Raw genomic sequence first — 21,366 nt, 5'->3', positions numbered from 1 at the left:
AAAAAAGATGAATTTTTCATAAAATAGTTGAATCTTCAACTATTTACAAATAATTTTTCAAAATTGAATTTTCAAATAAGAAAGATTTTTCAGGCAAGAAGAAAGCCAAATTTTAACAAAATTGTTATATTTTCTACAAAAAGTTTAATTTTTCACTAAAAAGGTTAATTTTTCCATAAAATTTTTACACTTTTTTCAAATAAATTATATTTGCATATAAAAATTAACATTCTGAACACAAAAAGATGCAATTTATAACAAAAAGACGAATTTTCCAATACAATTGATCAATTATCTATCAAGACAAGACTAGTTAAATTTTCAATTTAAAAAGTTAATTTAAAGACAGAAAATGTCAACAAAAAACTTAAATTTTCAGCCAAAGATATGAATTTTAAACCTGAATTTTTTTGTATCCAAGCAGTTCAATATTCAACCTAAAAAGATGAATTCTCAACGAAAATTGTAACAGTTGATGTTTCAACTAAAAAGAGTAATTTTCAACCAAAAAGAAGAAATAATTTTCATTCAAATAGTTAAATTTTCAACTAAAGAGATCTATTTTCAATGAAAATTATCAATCTTAAAACAAAAAATTTGATTTTCAACGAAGTAGTTAAACTTTAAACCAATTTGCAACCAAAAATTGCTTTTTTAACCAAACCAGATCAAATTCAAAATTTCAATTATCAATAATTGGAAAACCGAAACAATTTTTATCCAACAAACAAATTTATAAAAACATAATATCTAGAATATCGTTTGAAGAATTTAATATTTTTGAAAATTTCTAAAAGAAAATAAAATTTTTCTTTTCCACAAAAAATAACGAAGATTTACGATTTTTAAAAGCTGTTTGTTAATTTTTACCTTTCATTTTTTTAAAGTATAAATTTCTCACATAATTAGGAATAAATTCAATTCACGACGGATAAATAGGAAAATTAAAAATGAAATTTGCGATTTGCAAAAGCTAAATTTGTAGTTTTTTTTTTTAATTTAAATTTTTACGCAAAGAAATAAATAATATTTTCTAAGAAAAAATAGAAAAATTTGCGACTTTAAAATGAAGATTTAGTTTTTTATCAATCTTAAGAGATTTTTAAAAATAAAATACAATTTTCTACTGAGGTTAATTAATATTTAATTACATTTTTCTACGAAAAAAAATAGGAAAATGTAGAATCCCAAATCGATCATTTTCTACATTTTTATTTGAAAACGTTGCTCCAGTTTCTTGTAAATTATTTATTTTTAACAATCTTCACTAATAATATTATGAAAATTTAAAGAATTTTGAAACTGTGATAATATTATTTTTATCATTACAAAAATTCAATTAGTCAACATAAATATTAAAGCTTAGTACGTGCGGATAGAAAAAATCCAGTTTTTTTTTTAATTCCATAATTTTCCTGATTTATCCAGAAATTATTGAAAATTTTTTATCTTTTTCAGGACTTCCAGGTCTTATAGCAATTCTGATTATGAAAAAATCCTATTACAGACCTCGAACTCACATCAGAAATAAAAAATGTCATAAATTTGAAAAAAAGTGTTAATCAAAATTTATGACTTTCTATCCTAATATTTGAAAAGTAGTAAAATTTACTTGAATGTTTATTTAAAATGTTATTCTTTAGTCTATAAATGATCAAAATCCCTATTCATCTTTATTATTTGGTTAAAAATGGAAAATTATTTTGTTAAAAATTCAACTATGATGTTGAAAATTGAACAATTTGATTACGTTTTTCTCTTTTTTGAGAAACGAATTTTTTGGGTGAACAATTCGACTATTTTGTTGAAAATTTATCTTTCTGGTTTAAAAATTCGTTTTCTTTTTCATACATATCAATTTTTTAAACGACTAATTGGTTTAAAGATTAACTACTTTGTTGAAAATCAAATTTTTTGGTTTAAGATTCACAATTTTCATTGAAAATAGATCTCTTTAAATGAAAATTTAAGTGTTCTTGTCTTGGTAGAAAATTGATTAATTGTATTTGAAAATTCGTCTCTTTCGTAGAAATTGCGTCTTTTTTTAGATTAAAAATGATACTGTTTATATGCAAATATAATTGTTTTGAAAAAGTGTAAAAATTTTATTAAAAAATTAACCTTTTTGGTTGAAATTTAAACTGTTTTATAGAAAAGACAAAAATTGTGTTAAAATTTGGCTTTTTTCTTGTCTGAAAAATCTTTCTTGGTTGAAAATTCAATTTTGAAAATTCATCTATAAATAGTTGAATATTCAACTATTTTATAAAAAATTCGTATGTTTTGTTTGAATTCAACTGTTTTTTATATAAAATTTTTAACAATTTTTGTAAGAAATATCAATTATTATGTTTTTGGTTCAAAATTGATCTTTTTTAGATGAAAATTTAACTAACTTTTATCGATCTAAAATTAAAATATATTTTTTTTTATTTGAAATATCAACTATTACATTTTTTGTTAAGAATTCATTTTTTTTGGTTGAATATTTAAATACTGGGTAAAGGTTGAACTATTTTATTAAAAATTACTTTTTAGTTTTTCTGTGTTAATCTTTTTACTGAAATTTTGTTTAAATAGTTTTTTAACTGAAAATTTAACTATTCCAGTTTTAGTAGAAAATTAATAATTTGTAGTTGAAAATTATTGTTTTTTTTTTGAAAATTCATCTTCTTTGGTAGAAATTTCATCTTTTTATTGAAAATGTAATTGATTGATTACAAATTTAATATTTTGAGAAAAATTTAACAATTTTATTACAAATGTATCATTTTTTGGGTGACAATTCAACTGTTTTGTAGAAAATGTAACAATGTAACTTGGTTTAAAGTTTAACCAATTTGTTAAAAACTCTTTTTTTTTGTTTTTTTAAAAATTCCTAATTTTAGGTGAAAAATGATCTCTTCAGTTGAAAATCTATCTCGCTCAAAATTTTTTTTTTCAATTAAGCTTTTTTGTTAAAAATTGAGCTATTCTATTTTTGAATGAAAATGTATTTTTTTTTCATTGAAACTTAAACTATTTAGTGTAAAGTTAAGCTACTTTCTTGAAAATATAAAATCTTTTTGGGGTTTGAAAATTCATATCTTTTGGTAGAAACTTTTTTTTGTAATAAAAATGCAACTGTTCGGTTGCAAACTTAATTAAATTTATGATAAATTAACAATTTGGTTGAAATTTTTTTTTTTTTTCTTGAATCAAAAGTCTTTCTATATTGAAAATTCATTTTTTTTGTTAGAAATTCGGTTTTGTTCGTTAAATTCTACTAATTTTAATATAAAATAAAAAAAATATATGTTTTTCAGAAATATCAACTATTACATTTATGGTTGAAAATTAATTTTTTTGAATGGAAATTTAATTATTCCATTTTTATATCAAAATTTCTCTTTTTTGATTGATAATATAACTATTTGGTTAAAGTTAAACTGCTTTGTTAAAAATTTATTGTTTAGTTTGATATTTTATATTTATAATTTTAGGTGAAATTTAATATCTTTGCTTGAAAATTTAACAATTTTGTTGAAAATGCATTATTTTTTTGGTTGAATTTAATTGTTATCGACTTTTAATAAAAATATCTGTTTGTTGAATATTCACCTACTTGTTTAAAAATGGAATCACTTTGTTAAAAATTCTTTTGTTTTAACTATACACTTATTTGACTGAAAATTAAATTATTTCGTTGAAAATTCGTTTTATTTTATTTTTGAAAATTAACTTTTGTTACTGAAGATTTAATTATTCTATTTTTGGTAGAAAATTTAACAATTTTATGTTTTAAAAATGTTATCCTTTTCTGGTTAAAAATACAACTGTTTGATGAATATTAATCTATTTTGGGTGCGAATTTGATTATTTTCATAAAAAATTGTATTGTTTTCAATTGAAAATAAATTTATAAATTTAACTACTAAATTTTGGGTTTCAAAATAATCTTTTTTTGTTGAAAATTTCACTATTTGAATGATAAATTTTGTAAATTCTTGTATTAGTTTTATTTTATTGTTTTATTTTTTTAAATTTTAAGTGAAATTTTTTTTTTGACATATCAACCATTACATTTCGCGTTCAAAATTCATCGTTTTATCATGAAAATTCTATCCTTGGTTGAAACTTGAACTTTTTTCTTAAATGTCAACTTTTTATTATAAATAGTTGAAAATTCGTTTTTGTTTGGTTCAAAACTAATTGTTGTAAATTTACAATTTAACTCTTTGGTTGAAAATTCAACTGTTTTGTAGAAAATTCGCCTTTTCGGCTCAAAAATGTAACTATTTTGTAAAAAATTGGTCGTTTTTTGGTAGAAAATCAATTCTTTTTGGTCAAAAATGCAACGGTTAAGTTGAAAATCAATCTTTTTTAGTGGAGGATTGAAGTAGTTTGTTAAAATTTTTATAGTTGGCTAAATCTAACTGGATTTTTATTATAAATCGATAAATTTTTTTTTTTTAAATAAAAAAAATTATCATTTTCTTTGAAAATTAATTTTCTTTGGTTTAAAAATTCGACTATTTAGTTAAAAATGTTTAGAAACGAAAAAAATATATAAAATAAAAATTAATCAAATACAATTTAGAATAACATCACATTCTGTGCTTAAATATTTTAGATGAAAATTTATGTCCGTTGAAAATTATTATTTTTAAGTTTAAAATTCAACTATTTTCTAGAGAATTCATCTGTATGACTTGAAAATTCAACAAATTGGTGAAAAGTTCAAATTGAGATTTGTTGAAATTTGTTGAAAATTCATAGTTTTTGGCATAAAATTCGTTTTTTTATTAAAAATTATTATTTTTTTTTTTAAATTAGAATTAAACTAGTCCATTTTTTGTTGAAAATTGATCTTCTTGGTTTGAAAATTCGACTATTTAGTTCAAAATGTTCAGAAAAAAATGTAAACTAAAAATTAAATAAAATTTGTATAAATTTCGTAGCCAAAAAGACATAGTTCGATTTTCAACCAAAATTATGACTTTCCAAAGAAAAATATTAAGTTTCTACTGGAAAGAAAAATTTTCAACAAAATTATTAGATTTTCAACTAAAAAAATCAATTTTCATCCAAAAATGGAATAGTGAAGTTTTTAGTCAAAGAAAATTAAATTTCAAACAAAATATACAATTTGCAACAAAATAAGTGAATTTTCAACTAAAAAAGAAAACATGTTTAACCAAAAATGGAATACTTCAATTTTCTGTTAAAAAAATTAATTTTGAACCAAAAAAGCGAATTTTTTCATTAAGCAGTTGCATTTTCGACTGTAAAATAAAAACACTTCATTTTTAAGTTCGAAAATTAATTTTCAAATAAAAAGAAAGAGTTTCAATAAAATAGTTAAATCTCAATCAAAAGAAAAGAATTTGCAACTAAAAAGACGAATTTTAAAACAAGAAGACTAATTTTCTACCAAAAAGTCAATTTTTCAATTAAAAAATTAATTTTTAGCCACAAAAAAATGTAACAAAGTAGTTAAATTTTTAACTTGAATAAATTAAATTTCAAATAAGAAGAATAACTTTAAAAAAAGTCAAGCTTGAAACACATAGTTGAATTTTCAACTAAAAAGATCATTTTTCAAGAAAAGAACAACGATTTTTAAAAAATTAGTTAAATTTTCAACCTAAAAATTATTTTTCATCCAAGACACAAATTTAAATAAATACATGATCTAATGAAAATTTACCTATTTGTTTGAAAATTTATGCTTTTCCAGTTTTTAAAAAAATTTGTTGTTTTTTTTTGTTAAATTTAACCGTTTTTTTAAATTTTCAATTTAAAGCTTTTTTTCTTGACATATTACCTACATTTTTCGTTAAAGATTCAACTTTATATATTGAAAATTTTACTCTTTGGTTGAAAGCTGAACTTCTTTCTTAAAAGTTAATTTTTCTGGTTAAAGATGCATAATTCTAAGTGAAAATTTGTTTTTCTTTTTGTTAAAAATTACTTTTTCAAATTGACATTTAAACTATTTTCTTAAAAATTCAATAAATATATTGGAAATGAACTTTTTTGTTGAAAATTAATATTCTTGCGTTGAAAATTCACCTGTTTTGTAAAAAGTTCGTATATTCGACTCAAAAATTGAACACTTTGGTAAAAAATTGAAGTATTTAGTCGAAAATTTATGTATTTTGTTGAAAATTCGTTTTCTGATAGAAACTTCAGCTATTTAGTCAAAAATGCGACTTTTTGTTTGAAAATTAATCTATTTTAGTTAAGGATACAAGTTTTTTTAAATTCCTTTTTGTTAGTTAAATCCAACAGTTTTTTATAATATTTTAAATTAAAATATTTTTTTTTTGATATATCAAAACTTAAACTTTTAGTTAAAAGTTTCACTCTTCGGTTGAAATTTGAACAACTTTCTTGAAAATTAACCTTTTTGGTTGAAGACTCATAGATTTAGATTTCAAGTATTTCGTTAAAAATTTGATTTTTTTTGGCTGGATCTAACTGGATTTTTAAAAAATAAAAAACTTTTTCCGTAGAATTATTAAGAATTATATTTTTTATTGAAAATTAACGTTTTAAACTTTAAATTAGAATTAAAATAATTCGTTTTTATTTCAGAATTAATAACTTCTAATTTAAAAATTCGATTATTTAGTGAAAAAGGTTTAGAAATAAAAAACATAAACGAAAAATTATTTTTAAAAAACATTGAACTAACATCACATCCTATGTTTAAATTGTTTCGTCGAAAATTTATGTCATTTGTAGAAATTTTTTTTTTTTTAGCAAAAAATTGAACTAGTTGGTTAAAAATGGATCCATTTTATTCAAAATTGATCTATTTTGGTACGAAATATATGTACTCTGTTAAAAATTATTATTTTTTAGTTTAAAATTCAACTATTTTGTAAAAATTTATCTTTGGCGCTTAAAAAATTCAACAATAAGTTAAAAAATTCAACTGCTTTAAATCAAATTCGTATACTTTTTTTGGAAAATTATTTTTTTTTTTTAATGAAAAGTTAACAAATTTTCAACAAAAGACTTTAATTTTCAATCAAGAATTATGACTTGAAAAAAATGTTTGAATTTTGAACAAAATAATTCAGTTTTCAGGGTAGCCGTTTTAATCGAAGAAAAAAATTCCCGGTAATTTTACGGATTTTTTCCCGGTTTGCACACATTTTTTTAAGGTCAATGAAGTTAAAAAAATCGAGCCCTATTCCAATTTTTTTTTCATTTAAAGTAATAGACAATACACAAAATAAATTAAAACTTCTAAAAATATAAATCCACGCTAATATTTTTAATACTTTAAATAAATCAATCAATCAATGGACTTTAAAAAATTTCAAAATTATATTATTTTAAGTAATTTTAAACTAGACGCATTCAAAATTGAAAAATAACTTCTTTTCAACCTAACAGTTCTTAAATTAGAAATTAAATTATTTTTATTTTAAATAGTTTAAGCATTCTTGAAAAGCTTTCAAATTTTATTTCAAACCCTTGAGAAATATAGAAGAACTTTTGAATATATTTTTTAATGAATTGAATTTGTTTTTACAATTTTTAGAAAATCCTGAAAATTTAAAAATAAATGCTTAAAAATTTTAAAAAGTTTAAAAAAATTAAAATTGAATTTAGAATTTCAAATGATTTCCAATACCCACAAATGAATTTAAAACAAAATGTTTTTTTTTGCATATTTCGAACAGAAAATTTAGATTTTTTTAAGAATTGTAAAATAAAAATGATGTTTTATTAAAGAAAATTATTGTAACAGAAAATTTAAAAAGATTTTAAGAGATTTCCAAAATTATCAAAAAAGAACCTGGAAGAATTTAAGGATTTTTGTTTAATTTGTATAATTTCCCAAATTTTTTTGGAAAAAATGGATTAATTTTAAAATATATTTACAAGTTTTGCAAAAAAAATATTAAGACATTACGTTTAAATTACTTGAACTCATTTCAAGTTTTTAATTAATTTTGAATGTTTTGAAAACTTCCAAATATTTCTTAAAATTACTCAAAATTTTTATACAAATAATAAGGTTTCAATTGTTATTTATACGTCAAAATTTCACAGTTACGCTTAAAAATTAAACATTTTTCAAATAGAATAATTAAAATTAATTTCAAATTAAATGGGTTAAAAATTGAATAATATAGATTTAAAAAATACTTTATGTGTAATAAAAGCCTTTAATTACGACTATATTATTATGGAGTTATATTCAAGTTGGAAATATTTTATAAAATTTTATTGATAAATTATTAAAATTTGTATTTAAAAATAAATGAACTAAAAATTAAAATTAAACTAAAATAACACTCCCCGACTTCAAGACCGACTTGTAAAATACACGAATCATTAAAATCCCACAATTATTTTAATTCTTGAAATTTCGAACTGCTGAAGATAGTTAATTGATTATTAATTTATGAGCTATTAATAGAATTATAAATAAGACAAACAATTGAATGAATTATTAATTAATAATTTATTTTTTATTTTCGGCAAATTTTAAATTTTGTCAAACTTAAAATTCAGCAATAAAAATATTTATGGGAATTTAACAATTCAATTCATTTTATAATTCGGCAATTTTTTTCTTGTTAATTTATGATTTTGTTATCCATTTTTTCGTTATTTTGTTTTACTCTCGGATATTCAAGCCCTTTTAAATATAGTGATAAAAAACTAATTTTTTTGTTACAACAAAATTTCAAATTAAACAAAATTACTTCACAATCTTCTGAATTTCGCCAGCAATTTTAGGAAAAATTGTTTATTCTCTTGAAAACTTTCGAAAATATTTTAAATTCTACTGAATATTTCTCGACTTTATCCAATTTTTGTTCATTTTTATCTTACCAAATTGAAACATTTTGCTTTAAAATCTTCTAAACTATTTTTAAAAATTTTAGGAAATCGTTTGTTTTGTTTCAAAACCTTTTTCAATTTACCCTAAAAGTTCATTTTTCAAAATAAAATATTATTTCAAATTTCTAAAAATTATTCTAATTTTTCTTGCATTTTTTTATTTATTTTGCAAAATTAAAAAAATTGCACTAAAATCTTTTCGATTCTTCTTTGAACATTTTTGAAATCTTTACAAGCTTTAATCATTTTTGAATCGTTTCAAAACTTTTGAATATCTCTTAAACTTACTCAAATTTTTTCTGAAATTATGTAATATGGAAAAAATGCAAAATTTTGCTTTAAAATCTTTCACCCTTTTTAAAAATTTTTAAGAAATAATTCAAAATGTTTTGTGATCCTTTTTCAATTTTCTCTAAAAGTTCATTTCTGAAAATAAAATATTATTTCAAATTTCTAAAAATTAATCTAATTTTTCTTGCATTTTTTTATTTATTTTGCAAAATAAAAAAAATTGTATTAAAATCTTTCCGATTCTTCTTTGACTATTTTTGAAATCTTTGCAAGCTTTAATTATTTTTGGATCGTTTCAAAACTTTTGAATATCTCTTAAACTTACTCAACTTTTTTCTCAAATTATGTAATATGGAAAAAATGCAAAATTTTGCTTTAAAATCTTTCACCCTTTTTAAAAATTTTAAAGAAATAATTCAAAATGTTTTGTGATTCTTTTTCAATTTTCCCTCAAATTTCATTTCTCAAAATAAAATATTATTAAAAATGTTGACACAAATATTAGAATACATTTTTTTAAATCTTGTCAGACCTTCTAAACCTTCTAATTTCTAAAAATTATTCAAATTTTTCCTGCATTTTTTTATTTATTCTGCAAAATTAAAAAAATTGCCTTGAGATCTTTCCGATTATTTGACTATTTTTGAAATCTTTTAAACCTTTTTAAACAATCTCTTCAAATTAATTTTTCGAAATAAAATATTATTTTTTGTCTTAGGAACCTGAAAAAATGTCTTTCATTTTCGTGAAACTTTACAAAATTCTTTATAAAATCTTTACAAGCTTGAATTATTTTTGTATCCTGGTCATTTCCCGGTTAGCAAACATTTTTCACGGTCAATGAAATTTAAAAAATGGAACACTAAAGCTAAAAACATTAAATTTTGAAGAATTGAAAAATTTTCAACTGAACACTTCTTAAATTAGAAATTCAATTATTTTCTTTTTAAATAGTTTAAACATCCTCGGAAGGCTTCAAAGTTTTATTTCAAAATCTTGAGAAATCTAGATGTTGTTTTCAATTTGTTTTAAATTTACAATTATTTTGGAAATTGTTTCAGAGCTTCTAAATATCTGTCAAAATGAATTGAATTGTTTCTACAATTTTCAGAAAATCCTGCAAAATTAAAAAAAAAACTTTTCATTTTGAAAAATTATTTTAAGAAAATATTTTAAAAGTTTTTCAAAGATTTCAGCCAAATTAAAAAAAAAAATCTAGAAGATTTTAAGAAAACTTTCTAAACTTTGCATAATAGTTTTTAATCTTTATAAAACTTCTAAATTTCTCTTAAAATTACTCAAATTTTCTGTAAAAATTTTCATTTGTAAATTATACATCAAAATTAAAAATTTTCACTTACAAATTAAGCATTTTTGAAATACAAGAATTAAAATTGTAACGTTCAAAGTTTCAAGGCTCTTCGAAATTTTAACGATTTCAGGCTTTCTATGTCAAACAATTCATTAAAGATTCTTTATTTTTAAATATTTAGTTTCAATTCACTTGTCTTGAATAAAAATTCAAATGTTGCTAAATATTCAATAATTAATTTTTTTTTAAATTAAAAATTTCAAATTGAATGGGTTGAAAATTGAATATTTTAGACTGAAACAATATTTTAAATTTAATAAAATCCTTTAATTAAGAATTTATTATTATGAAGTTTAAGTTTTAACGTTAAAATCTGAAAATTCTTCAATTTTGTCAAATCGTTTTGTTTACTTTTTATTGCTTAAAGTACAGATTAATTAAAAAAATTTATTTATTTATAAAATAAAAATGTTTTTTATGCCAAATTTTCAACATCAAAGGCTTTTATTTTTTATTTGTTCAAGTCTTTAAGAAAGCATTTAAAAATTCTTTAAATTAAAAATGTAAGCTTAGAAATAAAAATTTTAAATAGAACATTTTTTGAGTCCAAAATTTTTGAATGACGCATTCTAAGCTAAATAATAGCATAATTGAAAAACATAACAAATTCCACTAATTATTTAAAAACTGTTGAAATCGAACGCGGACATATTTTTCTTCTACAATTTTTTTAAATTCCTGGTAAAAAATAAAAATTCAGTGTTATTTTCCAGTTTTTCGGTCCAGCGGCCACCCTGAATCATTAAAAAAATTTTCATAAATTTTAAGTACTTTTTTCACACCCTGACAAAATTATTAAAAAGCTTCTAACTCTTTTATTCGGGGTGTTCGGGTGTTCTCTGAGTTCACCTTTATAACCTGATTTTCAAACCAGAGCGAAAAAAAATCCGCATAATTAATGGAAATGATTTGATAAAAAAAAAAAAAACCAGAAAAACACTATCAGAAAAATCCACTGTGTCATTTTCACAATAATTATATGAATAAACCATTTTTTAAAAATATTTTAAACAGTTTTATATAATGTTTTAGCTAAAAAAAAGTGTCAAAAAATGTGTTAAGTCCGAGGTCTGTTATTATAAACAAATAAAAATCGACTCACGTACCGGTTGAGGGAGTTTGCTAAATTTTGTAGCAATAATTATGAATACTGGAACCGAACAGCCTTCTTCTTCTCTCGCTTTCATTTCTGCCTCGACACATCTTGCAACTCGGAACATAAAACCTGCTGGTGGAAAATCTGCCACCAGTTTTTTCAAAATGTGTTCTTGTAAAAGAGATATACAAATAAATCTTCCACCATTGCGTAATACCCTCTGAATTTCCTGAAATTAAAAAAAAACTGGTAGCAATTATTCAAAAAAATCCCATAAATATATCTGGGAGAAAATCAAAAAGTTGCAATTTAAGAAATTCAGAAGATTTAAGAACATTTCAAGTTCGATTCGAAATAATTCAAATTATTTGGAAAAAAATGTTTAAAAACCCAAAAAAATTCGATTGCTTTTCATAAAACTGGAATTAATTTAGAGGAATTTATGATAAAAGAGAATAATTTGATGGATTTGATTAAAATTCAAGACGAATTTTTAAAAAATCAAATAAATTTTAGAAAATTTGAATTGAGTAAATTAAAAAAATTAAAGAGAATTCCAAAGAAATTAAAAAAATTTAGGATAAAATCCAAAAAATGTCAAATCTCTTCAAATCTTTGAAACTAATTTCTAAGATTAGAAGTGTCTAATGACTATAAAACAATTCAAATCAAAAGCATGGAAAGATGAATTAAATTGGGTATAATTCAGGAAATTTTGGAAGAATTTAAAAGAATTTACAAGCATTTAGAATAAATAAAAAAATGTAAAAATCTCTTAAAATTATTAAAATCCCCGGAAATTGCTTGAAATTATCTAAATCTCTTGAAAAATACCTTAAAATGTTATAAAATACCCTAAAATATTTCAGTATTTGAAAGCCTTTAAAGTACTGAAATAAATAAAAAAAATGTTGGAATTCTATTAAAACTTTTTAAAATATTTCGAATCCTTTGAAATGTTTTAAGGCCCTTGAAAACACCTAAGAATCTTTTATAATACCCTCAAGTATTTTAAATCCTTTTAAATCCCATTAAATTACTGAAATCAATAAAAAAAAATTTTTTCAAAATTTTAAAATAATCCAAATTATTAAAAATCCTTTAAAATTCTCTAAAAAAATTGAAAGCTCTTGAAACTGCCAAAGAATTAAAAAAAATACGTTAAAATATTTCAAATTTTTTAATAATTTTATCAATTGATTCTCAGTATCAATTAATTTGAAACTGCATTTTTTTTAAATCCAGTGAATTAAGTAAAAAAGAGTAAATTTATAGAAAACGAAGTCAATTAAAAAAACTTCCAATGAATTGATAAAAATTCAAGAGGGAATTTTGATTGGAATTCTTGTTTATTTTTTTCGGTTAAAAATTATTTTTTAACCAAATATTTAGCTATTTTAATTTTTGGTGGAAAGTTGATCTTTTTCAGTTAAAAATTCGTCTTTTTGGTTTGGAAACTCATCTCCTTTAGTCGTACTTTATTTTTTTTTTGTTAAAAATGCAACGGTTTCATTAAAATTAATAGAGTTTGGTCGACTTATTAATAGAGTTTGGAAAACTTATCATTTTTGTTAAAACTTCAAATGTTTTATTGAAAATGACTTTTTCGTTGAAAATTAAACTATTTTCATGGAATATTAGACTATTTTGATAGAAAATTCAACAATTTGGTAGAAGTTTTTTTTTCTTGGTGACTGAAAAACCTCTCTTGGTAGAAAATTCTACTTTTTTAGCAGAAAATTCATTTTTTTTGTTGTTAAAACTGCAACTGTTGGTTTAAAAATGAATCTATTTTGATGTAGGTTTCAACTATTTGGTGGGAAATTCGTCTTTTTAGCCGAATTCAACGGCTTTTTTTTATTTCTGCTAAAATTGTTTTCGTAGAAATATCCACTATTCCATTTTTTGTTGGAAATTTATCTTTTTTAATTAAAAATTCTTTTACTTGATTAACAAATGATTTATTTGGATAATAGTGCACCTTTTTTGTATAAAATTAAACTTCTTGATAAAGGAAAGGTCTTGTGGTTAAAACCCCAACTTTTTGATTAAACATTATTCTTGAAAATTCATTTTTTGTTGAAGATTCATCAGTTTAGTTGAAAATTCATCTTTTGGTTTAAAAATTCTATTTAGTTGAAAGTTTAATTATTTTTATGTGAATGCAACAATTTCGTTAAAAATTTTTCATGAAAATTCAACAATTTTATTGAAAAGTTAATTTTTTTGTTGTTCAAAATTCTACTGTTTTGTTAAAAATTCCTTTTCGGCAGAAAATTAAAAAATTTGGTTTAAATTTTTCTCCATATTGACTGAGAAATCTTTCTTGGTTAAAAATTTCCACGATTACATTTTTCTGTTAAAAATTATTTATTTTTGTTGTTGCTGAAAATTTAACTATTACATTTTTTAAGGAAATTCCATTTTTGTTTCAAAATTTCTCTTTTTATCAGGGTTTAACTAAATGGTTAAAAATTAATCATTTTGGTTGAAAATTTACCTTCTTTTGTTGATAATTCAAAAACATGGTTTGATGTTGAACTATTTTGTTAAAAATCATAATTTTTAAATTGAAGATTCATAATTTTATTTGAAAATTAATATCTTTGATAAAAAATTTAACTATTTATTCGAAATTTCATGATTTTTTGGTTAAAAATGCAACAGGCTGATTAAAATTGATCGGGTTTCATTGAAAATTTCTTCTTTTTTTGTTATTAAAAATTAACCGTTTTGGATGAAAATTTACTTTCTTTTATTGAAAATTCAAATACTTGGTTTCATGTTGAACTATTTTGTTAAAAATCATCATTTTTAAGTTGAAGATTAATTTTAATTGAAAATTGATAGCTTTGGTTAAAAATTGAACTATTTAGTCAAAATTTGATAAAAATTCAAAATGAATTTAAAACAATTTGAAAAAACTTCATTAAATTCATTAACTTTGAAATAATGTTAAAAAATTCAGGGAAATTCCGGGGAATTTAATTAAATGCCTAAGAATTCTTGAATAAAAACTTTAAAAAATTTTACTAGTTTAAGTAGAATTTAGTGAATTTAGAGAGATTCAAGTAAATTTAGAAGAATCTAGAGAATTCCAAAGAATTCAGGGTGAACTCCAAGAAATATTTCAAATCTATTCAAATCTTTAAAACCCTACTAATTTCTAACATAAGAAGTGAATGATGATTACAAAATAATTCAAGATAAATTCAAAAGAATTCAAAATAATTGGAACAATGTTAAAAATCGAAAAAAATTTGATTAATTACAATAAATATTGAGTGACTTTAGAGAAAATTAAAAGAAATGAGAAGAATTAGAAAAAATTTATAAAAAATCAACCTGAATTTAAAAAGCAATGGAGTGAATTAAAAAAAAAAGTTCAAAAACATGGAAAGTTTAATTAAATTGGGTAGAATTGAGGAAATTTGGAAGCATTCAAAAAAATTTACAAGGATTTAGGATAAATTAATAATAATTAATGGCGAATTACAAATGAATTGTAGAAAATATTTAAAAATCTCTTCAAATTTAAGATACCCTACAAAATCCCTGATGTCTTGTCAAAAATTATTCGAAACCATTAAAATCTTAAAAGCCCTAAAAATGATTAAAACCCCAGGAAATCGCTTCAAATTGTTTAAATCTCTTAAATGGGAATTAAGTTAATTAAAAAAAAAAATTAAATTATATTGGAATCTTTAAAAATAACTTACAATATTTAAGTCTTTGAAAGCCTTCAAAATACTGAAATAAATAAACAATTTCTGGGAATCTTTTAAAATTTCCTCAAATGTTTCAAATTCTTTTAAATCCCATCAAATTACTGAAACCAATTAAAAATTTCTTTTCAATCTTTTAAAATAATTCAAATTATTTAAATTCCTTTACAATTATTAAAAAAAAAGTTTAAAATTTTTGGAAACTGGCAAGGTATTAAAAAGAAATAGGTTAAAATATTTCGAATCCATTCATTATTTTATCAATTGATCCTTAAAATAAATTACATTACAAATTTAAAAAAATTCAAAATAATCGATTGAATTAATTAGAATTAATTTAGAGAAATTCAAGTGAATTGAAAACCTTCCAATGTATTTATAAAAATTCAAGAGAATTCCAAATGTCTTAAAATTTATCTATTTGGTTAGAAATTTAACTATTTTGTTGAATACTATATTTTTTCTTGAAAATTCAACAATTTAGTTGGGTTGAATTTTTTTTTTCTTTTGCTTAAAATGCAATTTTTTGAACGAAAAATTAATTGTTTTTGTGAAATCAACAATTTCATTAAAAAGTTATCATTTTTGGTTCAAACTTCAAATGTTTTGTTGAAAATGATTTTTTGGTTGAAAATTCAACTATTTGGATGGAACATTCAACTATTTTGAGAGAAAATTCATACTTGAAATTAAAAATTTTAACTTAAAAAATTTAAAAATTTTAAATGCATAAAAATTAAAAAATAAATATTTTTTGGTAAAGGATTCAACTATTTGGTGGAAAATTCGTCTTTTTTAGCCGAATTCAAATGTTTTTTTTAAATTTCTAATTAATTTTTTTCGTAGAAATATCCTCTATTCCATTTTTGGTTGTAAATTCATATTTTTTAGTTGAAGATTCTTTTACTTGGTTACAAAAATTATTTATTTGGACAGTAATGCATTTTTTGTACATAATTAATCTTCTTGATAAAAAAAAAACTTTCTGGTAAACTTTCTTTTCTTTGTTGAAGATTCATCAGTTTAGTTAAAAATTCATCTTTTTGTTAAAAAACTCAGTTTGGTTGAAAATTTAATGATTTTTATGTGAATACAACAATTTCGTTAAAAAGTTTACCATTTTTGTTAAAAATTCGACTGTTTAGTAAGGTCTAAATTAAAAAAATAAACTAAAAATTGACTTTTTGGCTAAAATTTTATTTATTTTCTTGAAAATTGAACCATTTGATTACAAAGATATCATTTTTTGTTCAAAATTCAACTGTGTTGGGAAAAATTCCTTTTTGGCAGAAAATTCAACATTTTGGTTACAATTTTTTTCCTAATTGACTGAGAAATCTTTCCTGGCTAAACATTTTCATGATTAACTTTTTCTGTTAAAAATTATTATTTTTTTTTTGAGAATTGAACTTTTCCATTTTTGAAGGAAATTTAAATAAAAAAGTTCAATGAAAAAAATTCCATTTTTGCTTCAAAATTTATCTTTTTTAGTAGAATTTTTAACTACATTGTTAAAATCGATTTTTTAAATTGACTATTCATCATTTTTATTGAAGATTAATCACTTTAGTTAAAAATTTCTTCTTTTTTTGGGTTAAAAATTATTCGTATTGGTTGAAAATTTGTCTTCTTTTGTTGAAAATTCAAATACTTGGTTTAATGTTAAACTATTTTGTAAAAAATCATAATTTGTAAGTTAAAGATTCATAATTTTAATTAAAAGTTGATATATTTGTTTAAACGTTTAACTATCTAGTCAAAATTTAATAAAAATTCAAAATAAATTCTACAAAAATCAAATGAACTTAAAACAGTAAACTTTGAAAATTTTAAAATTCACTAAAATATTATAAAATTCAGTTATATTCTATAATGATATTTTCTGAAAGCATGGAAAATGTTTTTAAGAAAGTGCATTGTGAGTTTTAAAATCCATTGAAGTCATTGAAAACCTCGGAAATCTGATAACATAACGTCATATCTTTGAAAATATTTTAAAACCTGAGAAGACCTGTAAAATCGTTCCATAGCTTCAGAAATTCTTTATCCTTTAATATTTCAAAAGCTTAAAAATTAGTTCAAATTAATTAAATTCATTAAAAAAAATCTTTGGAATCTTTCAAAATCCGCTAAAATACTTCAAATTAAAAGCTTTGGTTGAAATTTCCTCCTTTTGGTTTGAAAAATCAGACTTGGATGAAAAGTCATCTTTTTAGCTGAAAATTGAACTAAATTTGTAAAAAAAGGATATATTTTGTTGCAAGTGGTACATTTTTACTCTAAATTTATGGAATTTAAAGCGTTTTCAATTGAATAATATTTATATGATAAAAGGATAATATTTATAAGAAAGTAAAAATATTTGAAAAGAAACTGAAATTTCTTTTTTTTATGAAGCAACTCACCTTGAAAAATTTGTTAACAGTTACTAATGTTGGTTCTTTTGTGTCGGGCATAATAGCATCCAGGGTGCCTTTATCTAAAACGACGCTGAATTTTTCATCGGGAAAAGTCATTTGGGTAACATCCATTAGCTCGTATTTAAGATCAGGTCTTTTGGTTTTATTGCTTTCTCGCATTTGTCTAATGACGACTTCTGATATGTCAACATTCGTAATATTTCTATAAATGAAAAATTCGGTTTATTCTTGCAAGTGGGATAAAAGAAAAAATATTTATTAGGGCGTCCAAAAAACATTTTTTTTTTGTTTTTTCCAAATTGAAACCCTTCAAAACTGTTTCTTTTGTCGTAAAAAATGATCCCTGATTTTTTGCAGAAAAAAAACTATTCCCAAAGTCATTGTTAGTAAATAAAATGTTTATTTTATTCATATAATCGCTTTTGTTTTAATAAAAAATAAAATTGTTTTTCTATTTCGGCATGCGTAGAGTATACTTCTTCTAGTGAAAGTATTTTGGCAAAATTAAAAAGGAAAGTATCTAGGAGTGCCCAAGGTAGTTTTTGAAAATAAGAAGCCCTGCAAAACTTCATTTTCAAAATTTCCTGACTCTTTCCTGAATAATTTTTTATTTTCCTTGATCATTCATATTTAAAGAGTAAAATTCTAATCTTCTAAAAAAAATTACTTGAAAAAACTGAAATAAGTTACGTACTTAAACCGAGAAAGTGTCCAAAAGTGACAAATGTGCATTATTAATATGCTAAATTTAAATTAATAATTAAATTATTAGAATTTTAATTTCGAAACTTTTGAAATAGTCTCAAATATCTCAAATTCCTTGAAATCCCTTTAAAAAAATCCCTTTATTAAAAAATTTTTAATCCCTTTTCTATTTTGTATTCTTTTTTTTTTATTTTCTTATCACATGGGCAATAAGATTTTGGGGAATTCAAAATTATTCAGATTTTATTTTAAAAGGTTAACTTTTGAAGGTTTCAAATATGTCGTAAAAGAATCTGAAAGATTTTAAAACAATTTTTTCGGATTATATATATATATTTTTTGATTTGTTGAAGTTTCAGTAGTTTTGAAAATAATTGAAATCCTGTGAAGATTCAGAAAATTTTTCAAAGAAATGTACATTTTTGAAGATTTTTAACAAAAAATTATAAGCTTTTTAAGAATTTTTAAAGCTTTTAAAAGAACAATAAAATTTTTCAAGATTCCTGCTTAAATTTCAATTGATTTCTTTGTTTTGAAAAACAGAATTCTAGAAGAAATTTAAATTAGAATTAGGAAATTTAAAAAATTCTATTATGCTTGATAAATATTGAAAAGTACTGATATAATTCAAAGTTAATTTGAAACTTTTGAAAAATTTTCAGGAGAATTAAAAAATTTGCTTTCGATTCCTAGATAAATGTTTTTTTTCTGTTTTGATAAAGTATCTTTAGGATAATATTCTAAAAAATGTCAAAGTATTTCAGAAAAATTTTGAAAAAGAAACTGAATATTGATACAATTTCGAAAAATTTTGAAAGACATTTATTTAAAATGTTTAGAAGTCTTAAAAAGATTGCAGAAAAAATGTTAATTTGAAACAGACCAAAATTTTAAGAAAAATTTAGATTTTTTACATTTTTGTAAAGAACAACCTTTTTATGAATTTGGAAATGTTTTCAGAGAATCAAACAGTTTTCTCTAAATTGTTAGGAAAATTTAGTTGGTTGGGAGATTTAAAGATAATTTTTTTTATTTTGCAGAGTTAAAAAAAATTGTAGTTCAAACAATTTTAAAGTTTAAAAAAAATGAAGGCCTTAAAATCTTTAATATACCCGAAAATATTTCGAATTATGTACAATCTTTTGAATTTTTCAATTTTTATTAAACTCGTCAAAATTCCTTTAGAATTTTTAAAAATAGCCAAAAATATCTCATATCATTTGAAATCTTTTCTAGTTTCTTTTAAATTATTCAGATCTTTAAGAAATACCACAATATATTTTAAATAATTAAAAATATCCTGAAGTCTTTCAAATTCATAATACTTTGAATGTGAATAAACTTTTTGAAATCCATTCAAATATTATACTATTTCTAAAATAACAAAGTATTTAATAATACTTTAAGAGCTATTAAAATACCTCAAAATCCTTGGAAATTCTTTAATTATTTTAAGCTCTTGAAAATTTATTGGAAATTTTTTAAATACCTTCAAATATTAAATTTAAAAAAAAAATAACTTCAAAGAATTGAAAGCAATTGAAAATTCTTTAAAATATTTTCAAATAGCTTGAAATCCCTTAAAATAATCTAGTCCTTTAAAATAAAAAAAGGAATATCTCAAAAAATATCCTTGAAATATTTTAAAATACATAAAAAAATTTTTAATCCTTTGGAATATTTTGAAATATCTTAAAATTTGTTAAAGTTCTGACAAATTCATTGACATTTTAAACAATATTCTAGAATTGGTTTGAATTCTTGAAAATCCCTTAAAATTACTAAAATAATTGATGTTTCCTTGGAATCTTTAAAAATATTTGAAATTCTACGAAATTCCTCAATTGTAAATAAAATTTTTTAAATATATTAAAATCTTATAGAATTTTTATCATTAAAAGTCCCTTAAAATTTTTGTTAAATTCCCCGAAAATTTTATAAAATTTAAAATTTATTGGAATCTTTTGAAATATCCTAAAACCTCATAGGGCCTATAAAATTGTTCCATATAATTGAAAATTCTATAAAATTAATTTAAAAAGTATGATTTTCTTAAAATCCTTTAAATTTATAAAAATTCTGGAAATTCCTTAAAAATTTGTAAATTTCTTAAAAATGGCATTGATTTTTTTTAAACAGCCTAAAATATTTGAAATTCTTTGAAATTCCATTAAACTACTGACATCAATTGAAAATGCCTTGATATTTTTAAATACTCTAAAATATTTAAAATCCTTTACAATATTTCCAAATCTCTTGAAATCTTTTAAGGCTACTACAAATTTCTTTAAATTCTCTAAAATATTGTGAAATATTTTTTAAAATTCGAAATATGTTAAACTCCTTGGAATTAAAAAAAATCCTTAAATATTTTAATTTCTTTAAAATCGCTTTAATTACTAAAATAAAGAAAAAATTCTCTAAAATCTTTGCAAACACCTAAAAATCCTCGGAAATCTTATAAAATCCTTGGGAATCTTTTAAAATTACCTAAAATCTTATAGGCTTTATAATATCATTCCATATTTTCCAAAATTTTTTACAATCGTATGATTTTTTTAAATCCTTAAAATGATTCAAATCTTTGAAAACTCTTTAAAAAATCTCAATTTTCGAAAAAATGCCTTGAAATCTTTTAAGATATCCCAAAAATTTCAAATAATGTGAAATTTTTTCAAATCTCTTAAAATAAAAAAAAACTCTTGAAAATTTAATGGAATTAAAGAAAATAATCTCTGAAATACATTCAGTTTATTGAAATATATTAAAGATTGCTCGAAATATTTAAAAAAAAACTTGAGATACTTCATAGTCTTTGAAATCCTTTCAATTTATTTAAATCTCTTAAAAATTCCTAGGAATGCTTTGAATTACAATAAAATATTACAAATCCTTTGAAATTCTATT

General features: G+C 21.2%; 1 protein-coding gene across 2 annotated transcripts in view; it reads right to left on the bottom strand.

Moving 5' to 3' along the window:
- Positions 1-21,366, bottom strand: part of LOC117175127 (eEF1A lysine and N-terminal methyltransferase homolog) — a 55,990-nt gene that overhangs the window by 27,454 nt on the left and 7,170 nt on the right. For both annotated transcript variants that reach the window (XM_033364701.1, XM_033364702.1), the window contains exons 3-4: positions 17,740-17,956; positions 11,620-11,838 (exon numbers count right to left, since the gene is read on the bottom strand). In XM_033364701.1, the coding sequence (XP_033220592.1) occupies positions 11,620-11,838; positions 17,740-17,956 (436 nt within the window). The remainder of the gene's footprint in view (positions 1-11,619; positions 11,839-17,739; positions 17,957-21,366) is intronic.

Source organism: Belonocnema kinseyi, chromosome 6 (assembly GCF_010883055.1).
Source record: "Belonocnema kinseyi isolate 2016_QV_RU_SX_M_011 chromosome 6, B_treatae_v1, whole genome shotgun sequence".
Taxonomy (NCBI): Eukaryota; Metazoa; Arthropoda; class Insecta; order Hymenoptera; family Cynipidae; genus Belonocnema; species Belonocnema kinseyi.
The sequence above is the reverse complement of the archived record's forward strand: the minus strand, read 5'-3'. Positions and strand labels throughout refer to the sequence as shown.